Raw genomic sequence first — 15,544 nt, 5'->3', positions numbered from 1 at the left:
AAATATTTAAATATTATGAACTTTTTGTACCTGTAATTGGCATTCACGAATTGCCATGTCTAGACCTTCGAGAGCTGCTGTTGCCACATCACTAGCTTTGTAGCAAAGTTCAAGTTGGTCTTTAGTTAAACCTGCTACCGATCGACAAGTCGCGCGTCCATCAGGTAAACAATGACACCTAATCCATAAAAGCAAATTATTAAATACTACATGATGATTTTTCTGATATACTTGTCGAGTAACGAAATTAAATAGTAACAAGTAAAGAAGGGTAAAGTTCGGGTGCAACCGAACATATTATGCTCTTGCAACTCACAATAAATACTTTATGGTGTAAAGCTTAGTATCCAGCTCTCAAGAAACGTAAAAACTTCATATAAAAAAAACGCTTAAGAAACGGTCAAGAAACTTTCCTGCGAAAAATTTATTTGTGCAAGTATGCAGCTCTAAAGAAATCTAGTACCAATTTTTAATACTTTTTTCAATAAAATGTGAATATGGCAAACCTGGGTTTGCGAAGAAACATCAAATCAACAATTGTTTCTTGAATGAAATTCGAAGTAATCGTCAAATTCATCCTAAATTAGATGAAATCCGTATTATGAAGTATATTCCATTGAGAAATGTTGTATAAAACGAACCTCAAATCTCAATGAAAATATTTATGTTACCATACATATATGTACATACATACATATTACACACAAAGTTTATTTTCTTTGTTTATTCCCTCTCTCTTGCTCTTGTAATGTGGATCATTCACAATGCGTAACCAGCTGTCAAAATTACTTGGAGAAATAATGTATTTTTTTTCTTGAGCAATTACTTGAGAGCTGAATACCAACCTTAAAATATTGGTCAATATATTCAGTATAAAGTCACCTGGAAGTTCAAAAATCTTTATACATTATATATATGGGAGCTCAGGGAACTATTGACCTGACTCAAGTCATTTTTAACATACAGACATAGTGTTTTTAGAGAAGTACTGAAGAAGCATTTTATGGCATCGCATCGAACAGACGGACGGACGGACATACAGACAGTCAAACGGATTGCAACTTTTCTCGTCATTCTGATCATTTACTAGTATATATAAATATAATATATCAAGTGACTAATGGACGTTTTTTGCATAACCCTTAACATTCCTTTTATTAAAATTTTCAGTGGTTAAAGTAGTCGCTTTCATTTATTTAAGGGGGTATTCTAGTCTAGAAATTTAAAAAAATCAAAATTTTTTTTATATTTTTAAAGTTTGACTATTCAAGAATATGTGTACAAGAGGATTTTCCAAAAATCAAATTATTTTCGGAGATATAGGCATTTTTCTGACCCGGCATCCAAACTGGTTCGGCCGGAACGCGAAACCTTAAACGCGTTTTTCTCAAAACTGACTTTTTCGGAACGATGCCCACGATTTCTCAGGTTCTACTGGACCGATTTACTTGAAATTTTTATAGAGTCTTCTTTGAAGGCTTATCTATGGTTGGAACTAGCCCCATCCCCAAATTTTTATTTTTATTATTTTTAAAAAATTCGAAAGGGTCAGAAAAAGTGATCCAAAAGCACTTTTTTAGGCAGTCGCCATTTTGTGAAAAAAATTTTTTCGTACTTTTCCGTAGTTTCGACCATTGCGACATTATTCTAGATTAATAATTTTTTTTTTTTTGGTTTCAGATAACTAGGAGGGTTGAAATCACGGGCATGGTCACGTGGAAATTTTTAGAGACCCCCCACTTCGTCAGCTCATAATTTTTGTAATTTTGTACTTTTTAATTTTTTTCTCTACTCTTCTAAAATTAAAAAATAACTAATAAAAGAATGGATAATTGCCTTTTTTTACTACACTTTAAAAATTACCTGAAATTCATGCTTCTAGACTATAATACCCCCTTAAATGCGTATGTTTATTTATCCAAATTTTCTTTAGAAAAAACAATAAACCATGGAAATATATTGTCCCATTATGCAGATCAAACAAAAAATATGTGTTTCGACGAAATTCTGTGCTTACAAAAGTATTTTGCTTTCGTTTTTAAATCTGCTAGTTGACGCCGATTTTGTTTGGTTTTCTATTTTTCGATAAGATTGTGGTTGTTTGTACATATTAGAATTGAATTTAGCTGTACTTGCGTTTATTTCGATTGTGATCGTGGTTTCGTGCACATTAGAAGTGCCTAAATGTAAGGAATTAGCTCCTACTGAGAACAAAATTATTTTGCATCTTCACAATGAAGGTAAATCCACAAAATATATTAGTGATAAGTTTAGTCGATGTCGCCCAACTATATAAAGTGTAGTAAAAAAGTTCAAAGAACGCGGTAACGTAGAAAACGCAGTCCATAGTGGACGAAACCAAATTAAGAATTAAGTATCTAAAACGTCAAAGCAACAGTTAAGCACGGCGGTGGTTCCGTCATGGTATGGGGCTGCATATCCGCTCAGGGAAACGGCACAATGGATAAGCATCTTTATTTATCCATTTTAAAGGAAAATTTACATTCCTGTGCTGAGAAAATGGTCATGTCAAAAAAAATATTTTTTTATTTGAAGACGACTATGATCCGAAACATCGAACCCAAGACGTTAAAATGTGGACTCCTTTCAACGCAAAACATCTTCCAACACCGCCACATAGTCCCGACGTTAATACAATTGAAAATCTTTGGAACAATCTAGAAAAAATTATGGAATTCCCATTTCATCAAAAAGTGTGCTCAAAAGAGTTTTAAAAGAGGAATGGGACAAGATATTCCTTAAAAGTTGACAGAATCAATGCCAAGACGTTTGAAAGCTATTTGTAAAAATAATGGCTTTCATACGAAATGTTAAGCAATTTTTACTTATGTTCCCTTATAACCACTACTCAAGAGCAAAATACTTTTGTGAGCTAAAAACTCTGAATATTTCTAGATTTTGTTAAGTTTTTAATGAAAAATTAAATAGTTTTTAAGTTTTTATGATGAATTATTGAAGTATTAACTATTTATTTTATTACCTTGATTGAAAATTATATTCAAAATTATTTAAAAGTACAGAAGCACGATGTTTTAATTAATAATATTGACACGCAAAATGCTTGAGTCACTATATATAGTATATAACCCTATATCTATCTCAATTAGTTTTAGGTGATACTTACAACCGTTAGGTGAACAAAACTCTAATACTCTGTAGCAACTAGAATACAAGAGTATAAAAATAGAGGTTAAAAAGTTTTCAAAAGCTAACCATTATTACACATTAAAAATCTAAATATGCACAATTTCATGTATATTCTGGACACATAGAATATTGTTGGAATATCGGAAAGATTTACAAAAATCATTTTGAAAGATCATTTGGGCCTAAGAAAAGTGAAAGCGCGATTGGTTAAAAAATCTCCAAATATTTTAGAAAAACGTTGTCGCGTTAACGTCTGTGTAAACAAAGCTTTCCGACTACCAGGATATCATGAAACGTTTTGGCAATGAGTCTTGGATCTATATTCGCGATCCGAAAACTGACGATCAAACGACCAATATCGTGGCATGGTTGAACCGAAGCTGAAAGACCACGCCAAAGCAAGTCAAAAATCAAGGTTATGTTTATGTAGTGTACTCCGAATTCCTTTCGACTTGTGAAACTGTCAACAAGTAATACAAATTGAGTGTAAAAAAAGATAGAATTATGAGCCGATAACTCTTGGTTTTTGCAGCACAATAATGCTTTGTCCCAAATTGCATTGGTTCTTCGTGAGTTTTTTGTCAAAATTAAGAATAATATCGCGCCGCAACCAATGCGTTCGTCTGATTTAGCTCCGTTTGTCTTCTGGCTGTTCAGCAAACTCAAACGACCGCTTCGGGAAATCCGTTTTGAGTCAATTGCAGCCATCAAAGGTAAATCATTATACATATGTGGTATATGGGAGTTTTGGTAGCATCGACTAAATACTATCTATTAACTATTGCCATGCCACAAACTAAAAAAAATGTTCCTTGCGTTTTATTAAGGTACCTCACATAAGTACTATCATCTATCACATGGAGTAATGTCGGCTTCATATTAGTTGTATGAGGGGTAGCTTAAGTGTACACCTCATTTTAAGCACAAAGCTACACTGTTATGCGGACAACACGCCCTGTAATTTTCACTGTGATAACTCAAATATTGCCCGATATGCACCCCATTCAACCCATTTTTGATACACAGAGTTACCATTCCCAGAATAATATTTTCTCTGATTTTCAATTGTATATTTCATACATTAACCGATATTTCCCATCAAAATCGGAAGGATGTATAAAGGACGGACAGACAGACACCCGCATTAAATTCACTTGTAGTCCTGATCATTTATATATATGTACATTAACAAAAGTATTATACGCTATATCTTCTCTCGACGAACAAGAACCAAACTATATAAGTTACTCATTATTCCAGTCCTGCTATACGGTGCAGAGGCATGGACGACGACAACATCTGATGAGTCGGCCTTAGAAGTTTTCGAGAGACAGGTTCTGAAAGATTTTTAGTCCTTTGCGCGAATGTCCTATTCAATAGAACGGTTAGTTGTACGAGATATACGACGACGTTGACATAGTTCAGCGAACTAAGGGTAGCTCTGAAAGTATTCGACGCAATACCCACTGGTGGAAGCAGAGGAAGAGGAAAACCTCAACTCCGTTGGAAAGACCAGGTGGAGAAGAACCTGGGTTCGCTTGAAATCTCCAATTGGCGCCACCTTGCGAAAAGAAGAAATGACTGACGCGCTGTTGTTAACTCGGCTGTAATCGCGTAAACGGCGTTTACACCAGTAAAAAAGAAGAAAAAGGTAAGTAGTTCACAAAGTTACCTAAAATATTGAACAAAGGTATAATAAAAATTATCAATAGATTTCGACATTTTGAAATTTAAATGTACCGCTAACACGGGATCACTTGAATATTATTATCGAACATATGAGATTTTAATACAATTTAATTCTCTAAATTTTTAAATTAAATTTTATCGAAAAAGTGTAAATTGTTTGGAATGATTTCGACATTTGGAATTTTTTTTTTCAATATTTGTTTATTTATTGGATCTGTTTGGAAATGCCTAACAATAAGTATTCAAATTTTAAATCTATTTAAATCTAAAGAAGCTTAAGAATGTGGTTGAGTTTTTTTGGTAGAACGTTGCTCTCTAGTAGACTTCTTTCTAATCGTGTTTGACTGCAGGAATTTACCAAGTCGTTAGCCAAAGGGTTTGGATGTTCGCGAATTTTAAAAATATATCTCATTCTGCTGTCCTCTATCTCCTTCTTTACTATAAGAATATCAAGATCTTTATGAATGTTTTCATTACTCATGTACCATGGTGAACCCGTGATTGTTCTCAGCATCTTTGATTGGAACCTTTGTGTTATATCAATGTTGGTTGCACAGGTCGTACCCCACAGTTGAATGCCATACATCCAAATCGGTTTTATGATTGCATTGTACAAGATGATTTTGTTGTCTAGGTTAAGTTTAGAATTTTTGTTTAAAAGCCAATTTACATTTGATGCACTTAACTGCATGTAATTTATTTTACTCGCATTATGTTTTCACCACGTGAGCCTTCGACGCAGGTGAATCCTAAGATAAGATATTCTAATATCTTTCCTGAATTTTTTAGATCCAATTACTTTCCGAAATCTCCAAAAAATGTTCCGCATCAACACAAGTTATGTCCGATTTCTGTAATTAATGCACCCACCATTTCAGAAGCAGACGTCTTTAAATATGTTAGAACAATCATTTAATTTTGGCCCAGATATGATTCCCACATGCTTTCTTAAAAAATGTACTAAATATATGTATATACCAACCCAAACAAAACTATTTAATTCATATCTTTAGCAAGGTTTATTTCTATCTGTCATCCATTGAAAACTATAGGGGAATAGCAAAGTTGTCAGCAATATTTAAACTTTTTGAAGCAATTATAACGGACGACATAACGCTCCGAATTTCTCCACAAATTTCTTGTTCTCAGCACGGTTTTCGTAAAGGGTAATCTACAGTAATTAATTTGCGTGAATTTGTATCAGCGGGCGGCTTTAGGGAGAATAAGCATACTGATGTTATATACACAGATCTTAGTAAAGCTTTTGTTAAAGTAAACCATTCAATTCTTTTAAATGAACATGTTCTTCTTGGTTTTCAACCAATATTTCTAAAATGGGTTGCTTCTTATCTTAGTAATTGAGTTCAACAAGTCATATTTAATGATACTTTTTCTGACATAATCAATGTTCCTTCAAGGCGACAACGCGACTCCCTATCGTGCGACTTCTTCAATCTGCTGCTGGAGAAAATTATTCGAGCTACAGAACTGAATCGAGTAGGTACAATCTTTTATAAGAGTGTACAGCTGCTGGCGTATGCCGATGATATTGATATCATCGGTCTCAACACCCGCGCCGTTAGTTCTGCTTTCTCCAGACTGAACAAGGAAGCAACGCAAATGGGTCTGGAAGTGAACGAGGGCAAGACGAAATATCTCCTGTCATCAAACAAACAGTCGTCGCACTCGAGACTTGGCTCCCACGTCACTGTTGACAGTCATAACTTTGAAGTTGTAGATAATTTAGTCTATCTTGGAACCAGCGTAAACACCACCAGCAATGTCAGCGTGGAAATCCAACGCAGGATTACTCTTGCCAACAGGTGCTACTTCGGACTGAGTAGGCAATTGAAAAGTAAAGTCCTCTCTCGACGAACAAAAACCAAACTCTATAAGTCGCTCATAATTCCCATTCTGCTATATGGTGCAGCGACTTGGACGATGACAACAACCGATGAGTCGACGTTGCGAGTTTTCGAGAGAAAAGTTCTGCGAAAGATTTATGGTCCTTTGCGCTATGGCCAGCGCGAATATCGCATTCGATGGAACGATGAGCTGTACGAGATATACGACGACATTGACATAGTTCAGCGACCAAGTGGAGAAGGACCTGGCTTCGCTTGGAATATCCAATTGGCGCCAAGTAGCGAAGAGAAGAAACGACTGGTGCGCTGTTGTTGACTCGGCTATAATCGCGTAAGCGGTGTCTACGCCAGTAAAGAAGAAGAAGAAGAATCAATGTTCCTTCAGGCGTTCCTTAAAGTAGCCATCTTAGTCCAATTCTGTTCTTGTTATTTATTAATGACATACCATCTGTTTTTAAAAAATTTTATTATATAGTGACGGTGTAAAACTTTTTAAATCATATACTTCAAATAGCGAAAGCTGTCAGTGGCAAACTGACTTAAACAACCTAGTTTCTTAGTTTGTTAGAAATGACATGCCATTGAACCAGAGAACGTATAATATAGAGAAGGTTCTCGGGCAGCACCGTTTTACGCTATTTCATTTTTTGGAGGGGTACTCTTTTCTATTAGTGGATTTCACCACAAAATCAGGGGTACTCTTTTCTATAAGCGGATTTTACCAATATTTAACAGGAGCGTCGAAAATAGCAGAATTGTGCATTTTCAGTGTTAAATGAGAAAAGTGATGCTAATTTCAATGTACGCTTACAGATTCGCGAGAATGCGCAAGCGACTATGGATATTTTATGGATATTCTCCATATATTTGATAACAAAGCTCATATGTATGTACACACATATGTACATATGTAAGTGCAATTTGAGCCATATAATGATGAATTCCATTAAATCTGTTGAAATTTATAATTAAGTCATATTTGTATTATTACTTAAATATTTAATTAATATAATTATAATTAATGTATGTATGTTTTTTAAGTTATACATATATTTGCATATGTATATATGTACATATTTTATTTACTTTGCGCAGCAATTGAAGGTTTGATAAAATCTTAGAAGTCAAATGTGTACATTGGGGTGTGCCACTCTGAGGCAACCTTTTTTTTCCAACTGAAAAACAGGCTCAAAACTTTCGAAAATGTGTAAAAAAAAAAGTTACTCAAAAGATGAGCTCCTAATATTAATATTAAGAGGTGCCTATTTCAAATTTTCTGTTTTCCATATAAATTACATAGAAAAAAAATCATTTTTTTTTGTGGTGGTTATTGTGCGGAGGTTTTATATGTGCCCCGATGGCTGCCAGTAGGGATGGTAAACTCGACCCCGATTCTACTGGAGAATCAAAATAATTCGAGCTTTCAACCTAAACGGACGTGTTTTCATGCACTCCGTAGAAACTTTCGAAAAAAAAACAAAAATAAAACAAAATAAACAAAAATTAAAAAAAGTGCATTAAGTGCAAACGTTAGGCAATAACGCCGAAAGTACAAATCAAAACATAAAAAACCACAAACTGTTTATAAACAAGAAACATAACAAAATAACAAATAAAAAGTGTGAAATAAAACAAAAAAATACAAAAGCATGAGCGCAGCGCAGCCCCACCAACAAGGCCGTAGGCATTCTCTGAATGCCTACTTCAGCTTTGTCGAGCCTGCGAGTTCAGCTCCTACCAACAAACAAAGCAACGGTGAGAAGGATGAGTCATCGCAGCGACCAACTGAGCAGCACCATAAGCAGAGCTTACAAAAAACTAAAGCAGGAGAGAACGGCAGTCAACAACGGCCAGCAGCAAACATGATCACACCAACTAAACAGGTACCAGCAAGTACGCAGGCAGCGAAGAACAACATAAAGCAAGGTGAGAATGTACCAATAAAAAAAGGCCAGTCTGTACAAACTGGCATTGACCGCTACATTAACATAAAAAGGAAATTAAGTCCTTCAAAGTCAGCGGTCAATCCCAAGAAATTTCAAGGCAGTACACCAATTAAGAATAAACCGGAAGTTTTAAGTGGCAATAGGTTTGCCTTACTAAGCAATGGATCAGACGACGATACGAAGGGTACCACCACAGTCGTTAAAAAAAGGTAATATAGATGAAACAAAAATTCAGTCCTACACTGAAAAAAGTTTTATGGACATAGTTAAATTTTTGTCAAATAAAAACAAAAATTATTATTCGTATCAACTGAAGAGCTCTAAGGGCCTAGTTGTTGTAATCAAGGGTATAGAGTCCGCCGTAGACTCTGGTGAAGTGAAAGAAGCATTGGAAGAATGTGGTTTTGGAATTAAAACAGTTGTGAATATATTTAATAGAAACAAAATACCACAGCCAATGTTTAAAATTGAATTGTTGCCGAATTCGAATCAACTTAAAAAAAATGGAACCCATCCAATTTATAATTTGAAATATTTGCTGCATCGTAGAGTAACTGTGGAAGAACCACATAAAAGAAACGGTCCGGTACAATGTACTAACTGCCAAGAATATGGGCATACTAAATCATACTGTACTCTACGCAGTGTTTGTGTGGTATGTGGTGATTTACATCCCACTTCTAAATGCACCCTTAAGAAAGAAGAGTTAAATAAAAAATGCAGCAATTGCGGAGGGAATCACACTGCTAACTATAGAGGTTGCCCTGTATATAAAGATTTGAAATCGAAGTTGTCACAGGGCATTCAAGCACGTCGTAACCAAATGTTACAAACACCCCGTAATGAAATTATAGCAACCTCAGAGAAAAGTTCAAATCCTATTACTTCTATCAATAATAATATGCAAGGAAGCTATGCAAATGTGGTGAAAGGCAACACTGTGCAAATGCAACTGCCGCAAAATCCTCCAAATGGAGGTATTGAAACTATGATTATAAATCTTACACAGTGTATGACACAATTTATGTCTACCATGCAAAACATGATCCAAGATTTAATAAAATCACAAAATCAAATGCTGCAAAATTTATTAAGTAAAAAATTAGCTTACTAAATATCTGTATATGGAATGCTAACGGTGTTAACCAACATAAATTAGAGATTATCAGATTTCTGTCTGAAAAGAATATAGATGTAATGCTTATTTCAGAAACTCATCTAACAAATAAAAATAATTAGATACACCCCAGTTACAAGCTACAACAATATCACTAAAAAATCGGGGTTGTGACTTAAACCTTACGGCTATATACTGTCCACCTCGTTTTAAAATTACAGAAATCGAATTTAAAGACTTTTTTGGAACACTAGGTCAAAGATTTCTAGCAGGTGGAGATTACAACGCAAAACACACGTACTGGGGCTCACGTCTTATTAATCCGAAAGGACGACAGCTGTATCAAACTGTTATAAATAGGCACAATAACCTTGAAATAATATCTCCTGGTAAGCCAACATATTGGCCTAGTGATCGTAAGAAAATACCAGATTTAATTGATTTTGCTGTAATCAAAAATATAGATAAATCGCACATAACAGCAGATACATGTACTGATCTATCTTCTGATCACTCTCCGGTACTAATAAAATTATGTGAACAACCCATAATCGTTAATCCAAAAGTGGGTCTAACTTCTTATAAAACAAATTGGCTAAAATATAAAAAATACGTCAGTAGCCACATTAATATTGAGTACAAAATAAATACAGGAAGAGATATTGACGAAAGTATAAGAGAAGTCAATGATATAATAACCAGCGCAGCTGTCTTAGCAACACCAAACAAAAGCTATAAGCCGCTTGGTTTCAGAAAAATCTCTAATAGAGAAATAGAAATGCTTGTAAATGTAAAAAGGCGTGCAAGACGTGAATGGCAGATAAATCGTTCCCCTTCCACTCAGCTTCAATTAAAATCTGCTGTACGTAAATTAAAAAAAGCGCTTAAACGTGAGGAAGAATTGAACACCGTAATGTATATAAAGAAGCTGTGTCCGAATTCAAACAAGCAAAACTCCCTTTGGAAAGCCCAAAAGTCCATGAAGCCACCAACTCACTCCAACATGCCTATACGAGACTTGGGAGGAAATTGGGCTCGAAGTGACGAGGAAAAGGCTAATTGCTTTGCAAATCACCTAGAAAAGGTATTTCAACCTAATTTGCCAAAGAATAACTTTAAGCTGTCAATCTTACCCAACACAGCTAAAGAGTCGCTCGAGCCTCTTATGACTTCACCTTCTGAAATCATTGGTATCATCAAAGAACTTAACCCAAAAAAGTCGCCGGGACATGATAAAATTTCCCCAAAAATGCTAATTGAGTTACCAATTATTGCTGTAGAGGTGCTCTCTTTGCTCTTCAATGCAATTCTTAGTTTCGGATACTATCGAATTTCATGGAAAAAGTCGCAGATTGTCTTGATAGATAAACCTGGGAAAGACTTAACACAGCCGTCTTCATACAGACCAATCAGTCTTCTACCCTGTCTTTCAAAAGTATTTGAAAAAGTATTACTATCAAGGATATCTCCTTTCCTCCACGAAAATAACACAATACCAATGTATCAATTCGGATTTCGTGCGAAACATGGCACAATAGAGCAAGTAAATAGAATTACTAACGAGATAAGGAAAGCATTTGAGCACAGGGAGTACTGTTCAGCAATATTTCTAGATGTAGCTCAGGCGTTTGATAAGGTGTGGCACGAAGGTCTTTTATATAAGATTAAAAAAATTCTACCTTTAGAATTGTATAGAACCTTGGAGTCTTATCTAAAAAATAGAAAATTTATGGTAAAAGTGGGAGATTTCATATCTGATGAACGTCAGATAAGGGCTGGTGTACCCCAGGGCAGTGTTTTAGGCCCATTACTATACATCATATATACAGCAGATCTCCCAACAGCTAATAATATATTAACTTCAACTTTTGCGGACGACACAGCTATAGTTAGCCGTAACAATTGCCATATTTTAGCATCAAGAATATTAACGGAGCATTTAAGTTCTGTCGAAGAATGGCTAGCGAACTGGCGTATAAATGTGAATGAACAGAAGTGTAAGCACATTACATTTTCGCTAAGACCAAAGATGTGCCCGGCAGTAAAAATAAACAATATCTTAGTACCCCAAGCGAACGAAGTAACGCCTATTCACCTAGATAGAAGGCTCACGTGGCGAAAACACGTATCTAGTAGAATAACATGTATGAAGATTAGAGCTGCAAATTTAAATTGGCTTTTAAATAAAAACTCCAAACTTAGCATAGACAACAAAGTGCTCTTATATAATGCGGTCATAAAGCCGATTTGGATGTATGGCATTCAACTGTGGGGTACGACCTGTGCAACTAATATTGATCTAATACAAAGGTTCCAATCAAAATGCTTAGAACTATCACGTGTTCACCATGGTACATGCGTAACGAAAATATCCATAAAGACCTTGGTATTCCTATGGTAAAAAAGAAGTAGAAGACAGCAGAACTAAATATATATCTAAACTCCGAAATCACCCAAACCCTTTGGCTAATGCTTTGGTACATTCCTGCGATCAAACACGACTTAAAAGAAGAGATATGCCTGCGTATTGAAGAGCGACGTAACACCAAAACAGCTCGATCACTTGCTTGAGTCTGTCTAGTTTTTAAATAGATTTAAGATTTTATTACTTATTGTTAGGCTTTAAGAAAAAGCAGATACAATAAATAAAAATTATTTAAAAAAAAAAAAATATTAATATTAGGAGCTCATCTTTTGAGTGACTTTTTTTTTACACATTTTCGAAAGTTTTGAGCCTGTTTTTCAGTTGAAAAAAAGGTTGCCTCAGAATGGCACACCCTAGTGTACATGTAAACAGATTTTAAAAAACCGTACGCATAAAATTCAAATATTCACATACATACATATGTATGTATGTAAATTTGTGCTCATGTAAACAAATTTGAAAGAATCGTTCGCATTATGTTTGTAAATTTGTCTACACATAACTATGTGTGTAAATATATACATCCAATGTTTCATACAAAACTCTGTTGTCGTGGACAACCAAACTTTGTCAAAAAGCCAATGGTAAAAAATCGGAGCTGTACCGATACCGCTTCCCTTGCCGCTGTACAGCTTCGCCTACAAACCAGCGTAAACATGTACGAGTATGTATGTTTGTGTGTGAGCGTTCATACATATTAACGCAGCTGTGTAAAAATATTTCAGAATTACAAAATATGTTTTACATTCGTTGACAAATACCGTCAATCCTGGTTATGTGCCACAATCATAGATACAGATATTTATAGTCAGTTAAAAATAAAAATATAATATGGTACATAAGCGACTGCGGATACTTAACCGAGTCGTACTTAAGATAATAATTTCTATGATATTTCAAAAAACAAACCGCTAGATGCAGCAAGATATAATATAGGCTGTTAAAAATGATGAGGGAGGGATTTGATTTTCATTTAAGCGGAGTACTGCTTAACCGGGATTGACTGTACACATGAATCAGAGGAATATTGAATATTTTCTCTGAAACATTTCTGGAATTGAAAATCGACAAATAAACTATGTTGTCATTTTTATTATAACATATTTTAATACTTATTTTTGCGGCGTTGACACTTTTTCCTTCTCATACATATCAGAAATATTTTCAATTTATGATTTTTAGCTTTTGAAATTGTCGCGAAAAGACGCTTGTAGGCAAGGCATGCTCGGGGAAATGTAATGGCGTCTGCTTTTATGAATGAATCGAATATGCTTTTTGAAAGTACGTTTTCGTTCATGAATGAAAATTTTGTTGTTGCGTAATTTACTATAAATTTTGACATCGGCAATTTGGCTGCCATATTGGTTTCTGATGCTTTTTCAAACGATTGTTGTTTTTGTAGAACAATATTTGTAATTTTTGCGGGGGACATATTCACATGTGAACGCATGTAAGTATGTATGTTGTGTATGCATTGTTTGTGTGAGATTGTCATACGCACATATTTACATGTGTACTCATATTGTAAGTATGTATGATGATTTTTGAGATTATTGTTGTTTTTCTAGAAGAATGTTTGTATTTTTTGATTTACATGCGTACGCATATATTATTTGTGTGAGAATGTCATATGCACATACAAACATATGTGTGTACGTACCCTGCGGGATATGGTAGACATTGGTAAGCGAGCAAGGTAAACGATGCAGCATGATTGTATCGCTTACCCCGACCGATGAAAATTAACACGGCAATGTCCTACGAAAAGTAACAGATCACCCCTTTCGCTTACCATAGGGACGAAGAATTCTTCGATGCCAAAGTAAACGAAGAATTCTTCGATGCCACAGTTAACGAAGAATTCTTCGATGCCATAGTTCACGAAGAATTCTTTGATGCCAAGGTCAATGGGAAAAATTGCATATTTGTATGAAAATAAGTATTATGTGTACAAAAACTCACCTTATAGGCCACTCATACTTTTTGTTAAAAAGAAAAATGCATTAGATTCAATACAATCGTTATAAAGGTTTTATTTTATGCGAAATGCACTTAAAAATTGTTATAACAAAATGTGTTTAACTGAACTGAATTATTACAAATTGAAATAGTTTAAAAACGTTAAATACATATTATATATGTATGTATATATAAAATATTCAAAGGTTGAAAACAGCAGGTTTTAAAAAACGTTAAATATACATATATACAGACGGGTAACTAGCGGAAAGATCCGGGATGCTGCCAAAGCGGAGATGTTGGTCGCTACTCATTTAGCCATTATGGTTTTCTTTTATTTTTGTGGCTGAGTCTCTTTTCGTTTTTTTTTCAAGCAACGAGACTTGAAGAAACGGCCTTTGGCGAGCTTGATACTTTTTTGAATTTGGTGAATATACTCCGATTCGGTGAAGCCTTCAACTTTCACACATTCTACAAAAAGAGTATGTTTATAAATTTGAAGCTAAGTATGTCCTTCAATGTTAAAAACAGGAAAAACTTACCAAATAGTAACCAACTTTTTGCTTGATGATTTGACGAAATAATAAAAAAATTTACTTATAAATTTTATTCTATCAATTTGTATTTGTCGTTTTTCACGCACTTACTTGACTTGGAAATATGAACACAGTAGAATTTAGCCGCATAGTTTACTTTTATGCATTACCTGGTATCGAAGAATTCTACATAGAATTTTCTTCGAAGTATTCCTCAAAGAAAAATGTAAGCGGGGAACCATTATTCCGCATAGCTTACTTTTATGCATTACCTGGTATCGAAGAATTGTACATAGAGTTTTCTTCGAAGCATTCTTCAAAGAAAAATGTAAGCGGCGAACCATTATTCTGCATAGCTTACTTTTATGCATTACCTGGTATCGAAGAATTGTACATAGAATTTTCTTCGAAGCATTCTTCAAAGAAAAATGTAAGCGGCGAACCATTATTCTGCATAGCTTACTTTTATGCATTACCTGGTATCGAAGAATTGTACATAGAGTTTTCTTCGAAGCATTCTTCAAAGAAAAATGTAAGCAGTGAACCATTATCCCGCTGGGTATGTAAATATAGAGAAGCGCCAGCTTTTTATATCTATACTAATGTTATAAAGCTGAAGAGTTTGTTTGTTTGAACGCGCTAATCTCCGAAACTACTGGTTCGAATTGAATAATTCTTTTTGTGTTGGATAGTCCATTTATCGAGGAAGGCTATAGGCTATATAACAAGGCTGCGAACAATAGGAGCGAAGAAACAGTGGTAAATGTGTAAAAAACGAGGGAAATTATTTATCTTTGAGGGCTTCCGTTCCTTGCGCTGCGAAAGTGGTTCAAGATACA

The 15,544-nt window shown here is 34.7% G+C and overlaps 2 protein-coding genes across 2 annotated transcripts in view; both read right to left on the bottom strand.

Annotated features, from left to right (window-relative positions):
• Positions 1 to 15,544, bottom strand: part of LOC125776860 (protein Wnt-10b) — a 595,050-nt gene that overhangs the window by 375,139 nt on the left and 204,367 nt on the right. Inside the window, exon 2 of the mRNA XM_049450534.1 lies at positions 31 to 178. Within this exon, the coding sequence (XP_049306491.1) occupies positions 31 to 178 (148 nt within the window). The remainder of the gene's footprint in view (positions 1 to 30; positions 179 to 15,544) is intronic.
• Positions 1 to 15,544, bottom strand: part of LOC125777001 (uncharacterized) — a 447,720-nt gene that overhangs the window by 286,183 nt on the left and 145,993 nt on the right. The gene's annotated exons all lie outside the window — the stretch shown is intronic.

The sequence above is a fragment of the Bactrocera dorsalis genome, chromosome 1 (assembly GCF_023373825.1).
Source record: "Bactrocera dorsalis isolate Fly_Bdor chromosome 1, ASM2337382v1, whole genome shotgun sequence".
In the NCBI taxonomy this organism is placed as follows: Eukaryota; Metazoa; Arthropoda; class Insecta; order Diptera; family Tephritidae; genus Bactrocera; species Bactrocera dorsalis.
This window is presented reverse-complemented; position numbering and strand designations above follow the sequence as displayed.